General features: G+C 42.6%; 1 protein-coding gene across 17 annotated transcripts in view; it reads right to left on the reverse strand.

Moving 5' to 3' along the window:
- The window catches only part of SUSD1 (sushi domain containing 1), a 288,718-nt gene that overhangs the window by 258,811 nt on the left and 12,808 nt on the right, over positions 1-17,099 (reverse strand). For all 17 annotated transcript variants that reach the window (XR_003964319.1, XR_003964320.1, XM_030294183.1 and 14 more), the window contains exons 2-5: positions 15,838-15,951; positions 13,035-13,190; positions 1,134-1,286; positions 317-496 (exon numbers count right to left, since the gene is read on the reverse strand). Coding sequence is in view for 15 of the 17 variants with exons in the window: in XM_030294183.1 (XP_030150043.1) it covers positions 317-496; positions 1,134-1,286; positions 13,035-13,190; positions 15,838-15,951 (603 nt within the window). In the remaining 2 variants the exon portion in view is untranslated. The remainder of the gene's footprint in view (positions 1-316; positions 497-1,133; positions 1,287-13,034; positions 13,191-15,837; positions 15,952-17,099) is intronic.

Below are 17,099 nucleotides of genomic sequence, written 5' to 3' on the forward strand. Positions count from 1 at the left end.
GACAGTGTGGAGGCTGCTTGAGGTTCCCTCTCTCCCTCTCTCTGACCCTCCCCCACTCACACTGTCTCTGTCTCTCTCTAATAAAATTTAAAAAAATAAAACTTAAAAAAAAAAAGATGGAATTATCATTATTTGCAGATGATAAGATAACTCTTCTGGAAAATATCAAGAGAATCAACTGTAAACCTATTACAAACAACAGGGATTTACTGGATCTATTTAATTCATTCACTACCCTAAAGAGAAATTTAGAAAGAAATATGAAAACAATCTCAAAATGATACAATCTGGGAACCTGAACCTTTTGAAAACTCACCTTGGCAATTTAATTTTGGGGAGTCCCACGTGCCCAAGGCTGTGCAGCTTGAAACTGTATCTTCCAGGCCACTGAAAAATCCTTCTTTGCAAGCATAACGAACCTGGCTGCCAAGCCTAGAAGTATAATTTCCTACGATATAGCCATCTGGGACCTCAGGAGGGGTGCCACAGTCTATTTCTGAAAATAAATTAATGTCAAATTCATTACTATGTGAATATAAATTTTCAAAATTCATCATCCCCCTCCCTCCACACACACCTGAGTCATATTTTACAGACTGATTAATTTCCATTTGACTTCTGGGCACGTTTCCAATGATTGTCTCTATTCAGCCTTCTGGCCTTCCATAGGTAATAGCATCCATACATGCATAAAGCTGATGGAATTTGGCAGTCAGCCTTCACTAATTCACCCTAAAGAGAAGCCCAGCCCAACAAAGTAAAAAATTTAAATTGCAAAATACCTAAAGATATATATGGCTTTGGAATTTCCAGAGTCAATTTTCCTCTGCTGGTCCTTAACAGATCAGCTATATTTACTACCTAAAATCATGTTTAATAGCATAATATCTATTTACTGCTAAAAATCCCTAAAAATTGTAGCTTTCTTAAAAATATAAGATAGCCCCCTTCTACCCTGTATCATTGGCTTTATTTCATAGGTTGTACAGCTGCGCAAAGGAATAGATAATCTCCACTCACATCCCCAACACAGACCCCAACCCCAACCCCACAGACACAGGCTCAGCTCAGGAGAAAGTCATCTGAGAACAGAATCTCGCCCTCAGAAGCTTCCTTCTTTGGCAGAAACCCACCTGTGCATGACGTGGCGTCTCTGGTCGGGTGGAAAGGCTCAGGCCCATTCTTTGCCAAGTACCCATCCATACAGTAGCATTCGAAACTTCCGTAAGTGTTCACACACCGTCCTCCTTGTCTGCACAGGCCGGAAACCTCACACTCATCTATGTCTTGAGACCCCAATATAAGAAGGGAGAGAAAAACAGAAAAAGGAAAAAACGGGCAGGGGGCATTGTGACTGCCATTTCTCATATTCTCAACCTACCCTTGCAAAAATGGATGCATTTGTCTACAATGGTATCATTGATTTTATTTTATTCTTCAAAGGTTCTTTTCATATGTCCTTTACACCGACAGTACTAAAAGGTGTTCCATAAATGCTTGTCGATGTGTTCTGGAAATACCCTAAAACCAACCACCATCACCAACTCTCTGACGCCAACAAAAGGAACCCAAAAAAAGCATGCTGAAAAAAATCCAATTACTAGAAAATAAGGATGGCCTCTACCTCATACTAAAATACCTGGAGTAGAACTCCAAATATAAAACAATTTAAACCAGAGTGAAAAATGCTTTCCAGCTCATGAGCATAGGATGGTGAGGCAGGTCATCAGAGGAAAATTCAGAAGGGTCTCACCAATTTTACCAAGATTCCAAGAGCTTAAAACAGGCTTCAAGAGGAAAAAGACATGCCCCTTGGCAGACTTCTCCTCTTGACTGCCAGAAGTATCAGGTATAGAGGTAAAAACCACATGGTAATTCAGACACTGAAGAGGAAACCTCTCTGCCAGCTGGCAGTTTTTTCCCCAAGAAATGGCTTAGGAAAACAAAACTAAAAACTTTAGGAATTCCATCAGACACATGTACACACACACACACACACACACACACACACACACACACACTCCTATTTCACCCAGAGGAAAAAAATACCTTAAGTGAAATGGGACTTTTCCCAGGACACTTGTAAGAACCCAGGCAGCGGGTGGGGACCAAGGGAATAGCAGGACTGAAGAAAACCTGGTTCTTAACCGGCTCTGGGATTTTAAAGGCCAGTAATTTTGAAAGGGCCACTATAAAGTGGCCAATATTCTATTTTGCCAGATAAAGAGTTGTTTTGTTTTGTTTTCCAAAAACTACTAAAGCCATAATTTCATAAAAAGAAGGAAGAAAGTAATATCAGAACCCTTTAAAATTTGTTTAATTATGACTTTATTAAAATTCACTATATTCTCCCTTTTGTTTGGTTTTTGGTCTTGGACCAATGAACTCCTCATCACTCACTGATCATTGTTTGAGAGCCAGAAATTCGTTTAATTGCTGAAAGAGTCCATACAAGCTACCAGTTCTGATCAGCCTATATCTTTAATGTATCAGACTTACGGGAAAATCTGGAAGATTTTCCATTCCCCTCTCTTTCTTGGGGATTCAAGAGTGGAATCCATTTCCCCTCCCCTTGGTTGGTCTTGAGACTTGTTTTGGACAATAGAATGCAGAAGTTAACACTATGCCTGCTCTGAACCTAACAGTAGAGACAAGTGACAGCTTCCTCTTTCCATCTGTTGGAATCCAGTGGCCATGCTGTAAGGAAATCCAAGCCATCATGCTTAGGAGAGAGGCCAGAGGATGCCCTACAAATGAGATACCATGTGAAGAGAGAGGCCACATGGAAATCTAAGGTGGCCTGACTGATAGTCAGCATCAAGCCCCTAGAATGTGAGAGAAGCCCTCTATTAACTACCAGCCCAGTCCAGCCACCAGCTGAACGTTTCCACATGAGTGACAGAACCACCTAGCCATGGAATTGTGAGTAATAATAAATTGTTGTTTCAAGCCATTAAATGGAAGTGTGGGGAGGGGATATGGAGAGTACAAATTACGCAGTAATAGATGACCAAAACACTCTTCACATATGAAGAGATACAGAAGTCCAAATGAGATTAATGAAGATACTATAATCAGGGTGCCTGGCTGGCTCAGTTGTAACAGCATGTGACTCTTGACCTCAGGGTTGTGAGTTCAAGTCCCATGTTACATGCAGAGATTACTTAAAAATAAAATCTTAAAAAAAAAAAAAAGGAGGGGTGCCTGGGTGGCTCAGTCAGTTGAGCATCTGACTCTTGATTTCAGCTCAGGTCGTGATCCCAGGGTTGTGGGGCCAAGCCCCATGTGTGGCTCTGCACTGAGCATGGAGCCTGCTTGGGATTCTCTCTCTCTGCCTCTACCCCTTTCCCCAACTCATGATCTCTTTGTCTCTCTAAAAAAAAAAAAAAAAAAAAAAAAAGATACCACAATCAATGAAAAACGAGGGGAGCTTCTGAAAAAAAAAATGAGATCTTGGAAATTAAAAACAAAATATGAATGCCAAAAATAAAAACCCAATAGAGGCATTGAATAACAGGTTGATCACTGCTGAGAAATAAACTTGCAAATTCCAACTTAAAGAATTCTCCAAAAACACAGAAAAATAGATTATAACGGGGGTGCCTGGGTGGCTCAGTTGATTAAGCATCTGACTTAAGCTCAGGTCATGATATTGCAGTTCACAAGTTCAAGCCCTGCATTGGGCTCTGTGCTGACAGCTCAGAGCCTGGAGCCTGCTAAGGATTCTGTGTCTCCCTCTCTCTCCGTGCCTCCTCCTCCTCCTTCTTCTCTTTCTCTCTCTCAATCTCTCTCTCTCTCTCTCTCAAAAATAAAAACATTTTTTAAAGAAAGAAAGAAAAAGAAATTATATGAGACAGTAGCTATAGGACAATAAATAAGGACAGATCCAAAATATTCAGTATCCATTTAAGAGGAATTGTGGAAGGGAATGGTGCTGATGTATAAGAATTAATATCAAAGGAAAAATTTCCTCTGCTTAAGTATTCACATCCAAACAGCCTTTTGAGGTGACAGGCATGAATGTTGAAAATGAAAGTCATTCTGAATTTCATGGAATAAAAGAAAAATCTATAAAGGAAGAGAGAAAGGAATGGTAATCTATGAGGAAAAGAAAACAATCTGACCTAGGACTTCTTGTCTGAAAACCAGATAATAATAGAGTAATATTTATAGAATTCTAAGGAAAAGGGAACAAGACATTATACTATATTTAAGCCAAGGAGTGACATTTCAGAACATGAAGGATCTCAGAAATTATACTATTGGCATTTCTTTTCTGAAAAAGATTTTGAAAAGTATTCAAGCCAGTGAAAAACATCAGAATAAATACTGTGAAGAAAGGGGAAAACATAATTAAAACAAACAAAAAAAACCAACTTCTATCAACAAAGAGCGGTAAGAAATGAAACCAGTGAAAACTCAGTTAAACAACTGTTGGTAACAGAATCATGGAATTTGGGGTAATAGTTACCAAAGGATTCTTAAAATGTAAATAGTATGAAATAAAATCAATCTCAATCCATCACAAACTTTAGAGATGATTTCAACACTCCAGGATCCAGCATGTGTTCCTAGAATTGGAGCTATCATTTTAGCTTATCAAGATCTTGTGTTCCAAGTAGGAGTATGTTTGTAAAATGCATACATATACCTTTGACAGAGAAATCATCTTCCAGCCTGCCCACCTACCCCAGACTCCTCAAAAGACAGAGTGAGAATAAGTGGATTTTTCAGTAGACTTCTAAAAATCGGCAGTACAAGTACTACAGGGCAAAAATGTGGCTAAGTAGTGAGGGTATGGAAAAGACTTAAGAGTTTCTACATACTAATCAATTCTGTATGAGTCACTACGGTCATTAATCAGTTTGCTTTGTGTACAGTCATTCAACAGCCTAATAACAATGATAGTTATAATGAATGCTAATAGCAATGGCCTCTGCATATCAACTTGCACATGCCAAGTACTGTTCTAAACACTTCATTATTTATTACTAATTATTTTTCATCTCATTTAATCCTTACAACGGACGCTATTAGTATCCCCAGTTTACAGATGAGGTAAGTGAAGCACAGAGTGGGTAAGTAGCTGGACTGAAGTCACACAGGTTAAGGAGCCAAAACGCTAGGGTTTGAAACCAGGTGTCTGGCTCCAGGACCGTACTAGCCACACTGTGTCTCCCATTGCAATTGGTTTGTACCATTATCCAATCAATAATTCTATCTTGTCCACAGACGTTGTCAAAGATATCAGCTGCCTTAATGAAGTCTACAAGTATCTACCATCTGTCCCTGAAATTAGTTTGACATGATTTTGCTCTTAATGACCTCTTAATGTTCACAAACCATCCCTTCTCTAATCCACTCTAGAATCTTAGCTGGATAAACATGTTAAGCTCATTAGAATAATTTCTCCATGTAAAAACGGGACTCTTGCACTGTTGGTGGGAATGCAAACTGGTGGAGCCACTCTGGAAAACGGTGTGGAGGTTCCTCAAAAAATTAAAAATAGATCTACCCGATGACCCAGCAACAGCACTGCTAGGAGTTTACCCGAGGGATACAGGAGTGCAGATGCATAGGGGCACTTGTACCCCAATGTTTATAGCAGCACTCTCAACAATAGCCAAATTATGGAAAGAGCCTACATGTCCATCAACTGATGAATGGATAAAGAAGTTGTGGCTTATATATACAATGGAATACTACTTGGCAATGAGAAAGAATGAAATATGGCCTTTTGTAGCAACGTGGATGGAACTGAAGAGTGTTATGCTAAGTGAAATAAGTCATACAGAGGAAGACAGATACCATATGTTTTCACTCTTATGTGGATCCTGAGAAACTTAACAGAAACCCATGCGGGAGGGGAAGGGGGAAAAAAAGTTAGAGAGGGAGGGAGGCAAACCATAAGAGACTCTTGAAAACTGAGAATAAACTGAGGGTTGATGGGGGGTGGGAGGGAGGGGAAAGTGGGTGATGGGCACTGAGGAGGGCACCTGTTGGGATGAGCACTGGGTGTTGTATGGAAACCAATTTGACAATAAATTTCATATTAAAAAAAATAAATAAAAATAAAATAAAGAATAATTTCTCCATGTGATGGATTCCATGGGCCTCCAAGGTTATACCATGTTTGCTTGTGAAGAAAAAACATTCTGAGCAAGTGAGCAACCTTATCAACGTACTTAACTAATCAAGGGAGGAAATTTTTCCTTGTCCCATTGTTTATACAAGATTATTTAACTTCATCCACAGCCAGGACAATTCCTTGCCAGAAAGTAGCAAAACTAAGTAGGACAAACTGACCTGGTCCTAGGGCCCTGGCATTCTATATTTAATCCTTTCGACCAATAGCCTGTGTTCGAAAGTCAGACTCAGGTTTGAGAACTGATTTTGCTACTTACTAGATGGACTAAGGTCCGTTTCTTAACCTTTCTAAACACTTTTGTAAAATGAAGCTAATTAGTTCCTCAGTACGTGTGAGCTAATGTATGAATGGGCCTTGCCTTTCTACTGACTCAGTTCTCCCTGGAGCATAAGCCACCCCTTCAGAACCCTCACCAAACCCTGAATGTGACCATGAGCAATGCTCACACACACATATACACACTCTCATGGGTTTCTTGGCTGCGGTCTGAGGAGTGGCCACATGGCTTGTTCCACTAGATTTGAATGCTCTAGAACAGAATCAAAAGATCCATCTGGAGGGCCCTTAGGTAGAAAAGGCGTGTCATAGAGGCAAGAGTTTAGCTTTGGCAAGAGTGCCAGAGAGGCAAGTCTGTGAATCCCCCATTAAACACAAGCTCTGGGGCACCTGGGTGGCTCAGTCGCTTAAGCATCCAACTTTGGCTCAGGTCATGATTTCACACAGTGCGTGAGTTTGAGCCCTGCATTGGGCTCTGTGCTAATAGCTCGAAGCCTGGAGTCTGCTTCAGATTCTGTGTCTCCCTCTCTCTCTGCTCTTCCCATGCTCGTTCTCTTTCTCTCTCTCTCTCTCTCTCTCAAAAATTAAAAAAAAACAAAACAAAAACCACACAAGCCTTTGCCTGCAGAAGCCTTTAAAATCTGAAGACTTAGAATGAACTCCATGAGGAAAAATGCACTGAAGAACTTTCACATTCATGAAATGCTCTCACAGCCTGCTTTTCTCCACATCAACAGCTAACAACTAGTTCCTTCCAACTCCATGAAGGTAAGACAGAAATTACTTCCCCACATCCTGGAAAGTAATTGTTTTCTTCCTGCCATTTTCCCTCCTCAAATGTGAAGTTCAGCTCAAAGCCTACATCTTAAGAAACCATGTTTAGAGAGACACAAATACTCATGTAAAACCAAGATTATTAAGGGTGCCTGGGTGACTCAACTGGTTAAGCATCTGACTCTTGATTTTGGCTCAGGTCACGATCTCACGGTTTGTGAGTTCGAGCCCCACCTCGAGCTTTGCACTTGACGGTGCACAGACTGCTTGGGATTCTCTTTCTCTCCTCTCTCCCTGTGATTCCCCCTACTTGTGCATGCATTTTCCCCTCTCTCTCAAAATAAATAAACTTGAAAAAAAAATTTTAATGGAAAAAAAGAGCTGTTGCCTCTGAGTTAATATTAGATGACTTTTTTCTTTCTCCTTTATGTTTTTATGTAACTGCTTGACTATTCTACATGAATATGTGATTTTTTTTAATAAATGGAAAAAAACAAAACTATATTCCTCTTTTTTTTAAAGCTATATTCCTTCTTATGGGGAAAAACATACTGGCTTATCCTTTTTTTTTTTAATTTTAGAGAGTATGAGCAGGGGAGAGGGACAGAGAGGGGGGAGGGGGGAGGGGGAGAGGGAGAGAGGGAGAGGGGGAAAGGGAGAGAGGGAGAGAAGGAGAGAGGGAGAGAGGGAGAGAGAGGGAGAGAGAGGGAGAGAGAGAGAGAGAGAGAGAGAGAGAGAGAGAGAGTCAGTCTTAAGCAGGCTCCATGGCCAGCATAGAGCCCAACATGGGGCTTGATCCCATGACCCTGGGATCATGACCTGAGCCAAAATCAAGAGTTGGACGCTCAACTAACTGAGCCAGCAAGTTGCCCCTGCTCTGTCTTGTTTTAGGAGAAACAATCACTACAATCAAAACTAAATGACCCATTCACCTCTCCTCTCTTCCAGAGTTCCATCCTAGGGTAACAGCTCCATCCTTCTTGACACAACTCTTGTTAACATAATAGCTGAATAAATGAAGAACCATTTCCAACATCATGCTCAGAGAGGCACTGATCATGAACAAACAGCCTGAACTCAAAGGGCTACCCATTTCCTTCACAATCTTGCCAATACCATTGGTTTGCTTAGGAAAACCTACTTTATAGATGCTCCAAAGCTCCTGTCCCAATTACTCCTCCCAAAAAATTTAAACGAGTGGAGCAAAAAAGAGCCATGTGTGCATATTTTACCACATTCAACAGGGCCTTGGGAAAGAACATGGGATACCCATATCCTGGCGCTTGAGCGAGCAAGAGGCAAGAGTGAAGTGAGAGGGATGCTCAGCTGTGGGGGGAGCTCAGGTATGCTCCCTCACTCCCAAAGAGAAAACATGGTGCCTTAGTCAAGGCCTCTAGCATTTAAGGAACGGAGCTTTGGTTTAATTATCTTTTGATTCAGAACCTTTTGCCTCTCTCTCCTTCCTAGGAGCAGGGGCCTGAAACTATCACCTACTACTACTAGGAGACCTCAGCAGGAGTCAGGGGGATTCCACAGGGAAGGCAGGCAAGGAGCCAACGGTTATGAGCAGCGCTCTGGGAAGTGGGCAGCAATAGTCCCCCAGTGCACTTTTCCTTAGGTTTATCTTTTCTTGCTTCTTCCTTCTTTCAGAGTAGTGAAACATAACACTTTAGTAATGAAACGAAGCTAAAACAAAGGATTAGGATTTGGGGAGGGGCACCTGGGTGGCTTAGTCGGTTGAGCCTCCTTCCCACTTCCAGCTCATGTCATGATCTCATGGCTTTTGAGTTCGAGCTCCTTGTTGGGCTCTGTGCTGACAGCTCAGAGCCTGGAGCCTGCTTCAGATTCTGTGTCCCTTTCTCGCTGTGCCCCTCCCCCTGCTCATGCGCCCTCTGTCTCTCTCTCGCTCTCTCTCAAATAAAACCATTTAAAAAAAATTTTTTTTAATACATAAAAAGTATTCGGGGAGCAAAATCCCATTTGGAGACAGCACCAGGAGAAACCTCAGGACAGCTGCAAGCCTATTGAGCAATACCCCACGTAGAGCCAGCAGTCTCGTGGGACTACGCATTTGTGCCTGAGGCCACAGCAGGCGGCTCCAGGACCTGAAACAACAGGGCAGCTGAGAAGCTTGTGGGCAAAGGCTCACACGGAAAATAGGCTCCTGACCTGGGAGAGAAACCAAAAGACTTGTCCTGGTGGGGGTAGGGATTTACCTCTTAGAATGAAGGGGTTTACTTTACCATAGGCAGACCTAGTGAAACAGGCTTTGAGCAGAAGGTTCCAGGAACTGCTGGAATAGCAAGGCATTCACTCCTTCTAGGTTTTTTTTTTTTTTTCCCCTTCCCTTTTCCCCATTTCGCAGTCAAGGCTGAAATGCTATCGCATTTCTCCAGAAGAAATGGTATCAGTCCCATGATACTGTGGAAAATGAGCTGACAAGAAAGAAGGCTGTGGCTGCCATCAGAGTCAAGATGGATTCCCAAGATGTGGGCAATTCAAAGGTTCAGAGAAGACAGTTTGCAGTTTGCAGCAGCCCTGATAGGGCCCTGCCTCTCTGGAGTTGTGCTGGCAGGGACATGACAGTGCCCGCATATTCCCTCATCAATTTCATTTCTCTGGACTTACTGTCAGGTTACCCAAGCCAAACCACCCTCCCACTGGAGGTGCCACACAGCCTCTTCCCCTGCAAAGTTTCCATGTTCCCCAGAAGTTGTTTGGGGGCAGCCCTGGGGACCAAAACGTCTGCAGGTTCTCTGTAACTAGAACCCCTACAACTCATTCCTCACCTCTTGCTGGTGACATCCAAAGAGGCCTACCTGCGACCAGCTCCTAAAATTGGCTTAACCTCTGCAAAGTACGATAAACACTGGGTCACAGGAGTTCTCAGAATTCAGGAATTAGGATCCATATCCTGTGATTCCAGACAAACACCAGATAACTGCTGATGCCCCCAAAACTGGCTAAGCCTCTGCCCCAGATAAAGTCCACTGACATTTCTGTGGCAACTGTGACTTTTTTTTTTTTAATGTTTATTTATTTTGAGAGAGAGAATGAGCAGGAGAGGGGGCAGAGAGAGAGGAGAGAGAGAGAATCCCAAGCAGGCTCCGCACTGTCAGCACAGAGCCCAGATATAATGGCTCGAACTCATGAACCATGAGATCAAGACCTGAGCCGAAATCAAGAGTCAGATGCTCAACTGACTGAGCCACTCAGGGGTGCCCCTCCCCCCTTTTTAAGTGGCAACTGTGCTTCTGATACAAACTCAGTATCATTGAGAAAAGTCATCCTTTTACAAAGTCATAACTGGAGACTTCAAAAGGAAAAGTCATAAAAATGACTGCCAATGGATATGGGGCTTCTTTTGAGATGATGGACATATTCTAAACTTAGATAGTGGTGATAACTGCACAACTTTGTGAATATACGGAAAATCACTGAACTGTATACTTCAAAAGGGTGAATTTGATGGTATGTGAATTATATCTCATTTTTTTATTTTTTTTTTAACGTTTATTTATTTTTGAGACAGAGAGAGACAGAGCATGAACAGGGGAGGGGCAGAGAGAGAGGGAGACACAATCTGAAACAGGCTCCAGGCTCTGAGCGGTCAGCACAGAGCCCGACGCGGGACTCGAACTCACGGACCGTGAGATCATGACCCGAGCCGAAGTCAGACGCTTAACGGACCGAGCCACCCAGGCACCCCTATCTCATTTAAAAAAAAAAAAAAAAAAAAAAAAAAAAGATCACTAAATAATTACAAGAAGTAGAACAAACAGAAGCAGAGCCTAGATTAGGATTTTGTTCCAGAAAGATTGGTTCTTATTAGGCTGACATCTACTTGGCCCCTGCATAAAATATTTCTTTCTTCTTCTTCTTCTTTCCTTCTTCTTATTGTTTTAAAGTCAAATGCATCCTTGGGAACTACAGTCTTCTACACAGTTATAAAAGTTTTTCCTGGCAAACTCCCACAGCCTTGAAAGCACAATTTCCAGTATCATGTCCTCCAGAAAGTTCCCTGATCCCTTCCCTGCTTTCAAGATAAGAGCCCCAGTGGATTCCAGATTCCAGAAAGTAACCTTTGCTTACCTACAACTAACACTTTCTAATGAAATTAATGGTCTGCCATCACCTCCCGCTGGCACAGCCATGGCACACAGGCCGTGCATGAGAAATGTGTATTGAATGAGCTGAACACAACATCATCATCTTGTAAGGTTTTTTTAAAAAAAAATTGGTATATTTTTTAATGTATCTAATTTAATTTTGCAGCATTGCACTCTGGCAATCATGTAGCAAGTGGTCTGCTACCTAAAACAACAATGTATCCCAAAATGTTTTCTCTAAGGGAATGTGGTTCATTGATGCCAAGAATAAATCAAATGTGCTACCCTTTGGGGGATTTGGACCTTGGTACAGGTCAAGAAGGAGAATGAATCAGAGCATCAGGATCTGTGCTTCCTGGTGGGTAAGGAGATAAAACATGTTCTCCTCCACCTTCCTTTTCTCTGAAAATCTTTAAATATCACAAAGCTTTTAAGCAGAGTCATTAAGTCTATGCAAAACCATCTTAGAACCAGGAGTCTTTTCCTGACTTTCCTCTTCCTTACTGTTGATAGATTTTGTTAGAAAACCAAAGACCTATAGTGTCATACATGCTGTGAAATAGAGTCTGGCTAATAGAGGGCCCATTGAAAATTAGGATTTTGCCGACCCACTGTATTCAACCAACATATGCCCAAAGCTTCAAAACTGAGATCCAAAAAGTTGCACTCCTCACACCTCATTCCCCATCTCTAACAGGGCTGTGCTCTGATCTCCCAGAAGCCAACATCTGAATGCCCACCCCCGGGGCCCACAGTGTGCACAGTAGTGAGTGCCAGCGTCACCCCAAGAACACCCCACCTGCAGATGGCATACCATCTCTAAGAGTACCGTTCAAATGCACAGAACAAGAAAAAGAATATTATACTCAACTCCCACAGACCCGCTCCCTCAAGATTCAACATTTACATTTTGTCATTTAAGATTCCTTATAGATCCTAATAACAGCAGATAATACTGTTACTAGATATTTCAGCATGCATCTCCCAAAATAAGAATATTATCCCAAACTGGGGTGCCTGGCTGGGTGGCTCAGTCCCAGTTAAGCGTCCAACTCTTGATTTTGGCTCAGGTCATGATCTCACAGTTGTGGGATTGAGCCCCGAAACGGGCCCTGCGAGGGGTGTGGAGCTTGCTTGGGATTTTCTCCCTCTCTCTCTCTCTCTCTCTCTCTCTCTCTCTGTCTCTCTCTGTCCCTCCCCCACTCACTCTCTCAAAAATAAACATTAAAAAAAAATAAAATTAAGAATATCTCAAATATCACAGCTAACAAAATTAACAATAATTCCCTAATATTAACTAATACTCAGTCCACATCCAAATTTCCCTCATGGACCTTTTTTTTTTTACTATCTAGTTTTTTTTTTTTGTTTGTTTGTTTTAATGTTTATTTATTTTTGAGAGAGCGAGCGAGACAGAACATGAGCGGTGGAGAGGCAGAGAGAGAGAGGGAGACATAGAATCAGAAACTGGCTCCAGGCTCCAAGCTGTCAGCACGGAGCCCGACCACGGGGCCTGAACCCACAAACCACAAGATCATGACCTGAGCCAAAATCAGATGTTCAACCAACTGAGCCACTTAGGCACCCCGCTCATGGACCTTCTAAACAAAGGAGGGTTCCTCCCTTAAATCACACCCTGTCCCAGCCAAGCCACCTCCCTCCTCCCCACCCCAGATACTGTCCCGCCATCACCAGGATGCTATCCCTGCAGCCCCCTTCTTGAGTACCTGTGCAAAAGGTGCCATCATTGGGAATGAATGTTTTGTTGTTATTCGTGGCTCGATATCCTTCTAGGCAAATGCAATAAAAGCCTCCGAGCGTGTTGTGGCAAGATGTGTGGTTTCCACAGACCACAGTGGCTCCAAACTGGCACTCATTTTTATCTGTTGATACATTGAAATAACACACAGAAAGGGCTATCAATCCATACCATGTTCAACAACCCAGACTGTTCTGCTGTGCTACAGACTCAGGAGTTGCTACTGCATTGACAACGTCTCAGTGATCTACCCCCCAGCCTCTTTTCTTTTCACCAGGCCTCTCACATGATAGGGCACGGGCCCCTTGGAGCGTGCACGAGGTGTATATAAAACCACAAGAGAAACCCAACATCTTAATCTGGTCATTCATCTTTTTTGAAGACTGGGCGAAGGGGATTCTTTTTCAACTTCTCCGTATTTAAAAAGATTGTATCATAGGCCTGGGGAAACGAATCCGCAGCATCCCATTTTTCCAGCTCCACCAGCCATTCTCTTGCTTTTTTCATGAAAGGCAGAATAGGACGATTTTGCATCCAGTGATTAACCGGAAAATTCGTTACTTCTGAGTTACCAGGAAACACAATGGAATTAGTGCTTAAGCCTCATCCGGGAGCAGGGCTAATAACAGTTCCTGCTAATCGTCAATGACCCATGTGAATAATATTAGTCACCCAGTGAGAAGGAGCTGAAAGAGAGGAGCTTGATGAGTCCACAGAAGCCTGCCCTGAATATTTTTAATTCGATAATTTGATAGGGATGTAAAATGAAAGTAAACCTCCCTCCTGTCTCTGTTCCGTAGCTCAGGGGTCAGCAAACTTTTTCTGTGAAGGACCCATCATCAGTCTCTGCTTCCATGCTTTGGGAACACGAGAGCAGCCACAGACAATAAGTAAACAGATGAGCAATGTTGTGTTCTAATAAAACTCTATTTACAAAAACAGGCAGCAGCCAAATTTGGCCTGCAGGCCAGACTTTTGCTGACTCTGCCCTGGACTCTACCATCAGAACTCCTGTGACCAGTTTCTTATTCATTCTTTCAGAGCTGATCTATCCAGCTAGTTTTGTTTTGTCTTGGGGGGAGCAGGGGAGGTCATCAACTTTTCGGATTGTTATTTGGTGTTTCACTACAGCACTGGTTCCTTCAAAGCACTTCAATCGCGTCTCACAATTGCATTCAATTCCTGCCAACTCAAAAGTACCCTCCCCAAAATCCAGTGTTCCTTTTTTTTTTCTTCCCCCTCATTTTCCTTATAGGCATTATCTTTTTGGAAATGTAACTGAACATGGAACACAGTTCATTGTCAAAACCGTCTACAGTGAGATCTGCACGGAACGGTAGAGAAACAGAACCCTCAAGTCACAGCCAGGCCAAGTTTCCAGCCCAGCTTATGAGCACTGCACTGGGCTTTCAGACCCAAAATGGCATATTCCTGCCCTTTGCTATTGTTTCTGACACTAGTCTCCCCTGCAGATTTCCCCAGCACGGACACTGGGTTTGTAGAGAATTCTAAATTTCTTGGGTCCCCTGACTTAACACCAGGTTACAGCAGGCCTGGCAGACACGTATTCATGCTACGGTGTGGTCTCAGCAGGCCAAGTACTGGGATACACAGGGTCCAGTGTCTGAGAGCGAGTGTCACATGAATTAAAAAAGCCCCTTCATCCCATTAGGAGAAACTTCTACTCAGAAGTCAAAGAAGAATCGAGAGTGGGGTGGCTTACGTGGGAGGGGGACTGTATTAGGGGAAGGAACAGAAAAAGCTTGTCCATGCTGGATTCCAACCTCATTTCCAAGCCCCTGCCAGCCATCTGCCAGAGGAGAGGGGTGGGGGAAATGCGTCAGGAGCCTCAGACTGCAAGGCAGCCACGATTCTCCGGACAGAATCCTAAAGAAAGAGGGTCAAAGGTGACACCATTCCAGTCTGCAGGAATGGGCAGTGATGTGTGACTGTGAAAGCGTGTTATCTTTGAAGTAGAATATGACTTTTGGAACTCAGAATTATTATTTTTCTTTAGGTAGAAAAAACCCAAAGATATCACAACAAGGTTGTATACACTGCTAGTGCACAACTATCAATATTTGTACTGCACGTAATAAGGTTCCTGGGAGAAAACTGTGTTCTCCCAACATTCACTATTATAAATATGCTGTGAGGTTCTCCCTCTCTCTGAGTTGGGCTTGAACCTGGATATTGCCCGACTCTCATGGCATAGTGGACACCATGAAGCAAAAAATAATCTTAGACACTTCTAGACTAAAGGTCTTTGTATTCCTTTAAGACACCCAAGACCCCAAAGGGCTACAACTATAAAAAATCTGGAGGATGGATTCTGGTAGTCATAAGACTCTAAGCAACAGTATTTCACCAATTAGCCAAGAAGTCCAATAGGCAATTGTATTTTGTTTTTCCTCAGGGTACTAATACTCATCGTTTTGCACCAAAACAACCAGGAGAAATTTAGGAATACAACATTCACTCAAGTTAAACTCAAGACTTGAAACATTTCAAATTTGTGTTAGGTCAGAGAGTTGCCAGAGATTCAAGTTCAACAACCCTCTAACATTGAAAGATACGTCCCTGGAAATGCTAAAGAAAGGGGTTCGGGGAAACACTAAAGGAAAGGAGTATTATAACAGACAAAACTTCTTGTAAGAAAAACACGTGAACAAAACAACGTTTTCCCCACAAGGAAGTAATAAGCTCTTTAATACTAGAGAATCTTATTAGTTGATTCAACTTTTCATCTTGACCCGGGATTCAGAACTTACCAACGCAGTGAGTCCTCCCATTGCCCACAAATCCGTACTTGCAAATACACATCTTCATCCCTTCTGTTTGCTTGCAGGTAGCATGTTTGTGGCAAGTGGCACAGACATCTAAACCTGAATCATAAATTGTATATTTCAGGAAAAGAAAACTTCCACATTTTTTTTGAGACACAGAGACAGAGCACGGGTGGGGGAGGGGCAGAGAGAGGGAGACACAATCCGAAGCAGACTCCAGGCTCTGGGCTGTCAGAGACCCACATGAGGCTCGAACCCATGAGCCGTGAGATCATGACCTGAGCAGTGAGATCACGACCTGAGCAGAAGTCGGATGTTTATCCGACTGAGCCACCCAGGTGCCCCAGGAAAAGAAAACTTCAGTCCTATTTTGGGTAGTAGACATTTACAATGAAAAACCAAAATTTGAATTGCAAAATTATAAAAGATAGATCTGATCCCATCCTTAAAAACCTGCAACAAAACAGCTACTCACTGACCACAGAGTAAAGTGCAAATATCTCTACCTGGCAATCAAAGCTCTTAACAGTCCGACTCTAAGCTAATCCCTCCAAGCCTCACTGTTTCCAAACCCAAACCACACACAGTATTCTCTAGGCAGGAGGCCAACGACCCCTTTTTCCCACCCATGCTATCCACTGTCCTACTTCATGCTGTAGTCACGGTTTGCCCTTCAACTAGAATGCCTATCCCACCTTCTCTCTCCAGCTTGTACCCATTCCTGTTTCAAGACACCCCTTAAACATCACATTCTCCGTGGGGTCTTCCCCATTCCTTCGTTCTTGGGGAAGATTAAATGTATCTTCCTCTGTGCTCCACTAACCCTTGTAAATTCCCACATCCACCATGTAAATTTGTTATTATACACTGTTCCAGCTCTGTCTTCCCAGCTGCATTTTATTAATGAGCTTCTCCTCAAGGACAGGGATTATGTCATTTGCCCACATATCATCATGGCACAGTATAAAAACATTCAATATACTTTTATTGACCAAATGGATAAAGGAACCTGTAATCCTACCTGCTACAACTCAAAGAGCAAGTGGAAGGCAGAAGAACTCATCTGTCTATTACCCTATCATTTTTTCTTTTAGGGAAAAAAATGAATGTGTTTAAAATGTCATTGAGGGGCACCTGGGTGGTTCAGTCGGTTAAGAGTCAAACTCTTGATTTTGGCTCAGGTCATGATCTCACAGTTCGTGAGTTCGAGCCCCACGTGTGGCTCCGTGCTGTCAGTGCAGACCCTG

Source organism: Lynx canadensis, chromosome D4, assembly GCF_007474595.2.
Source record: "Lynx canadensis isolate LIC74 chromosome D4, mLynCan4.pri.v2, whole genome shotgun sequence".
Classification (NCBI taxonomy): domain Eukaryota; kingdom Metazoa; phylum Chordata; class Mammalia; order Carnivora; family Felidae; genus Lynx; species Lynx canadensis.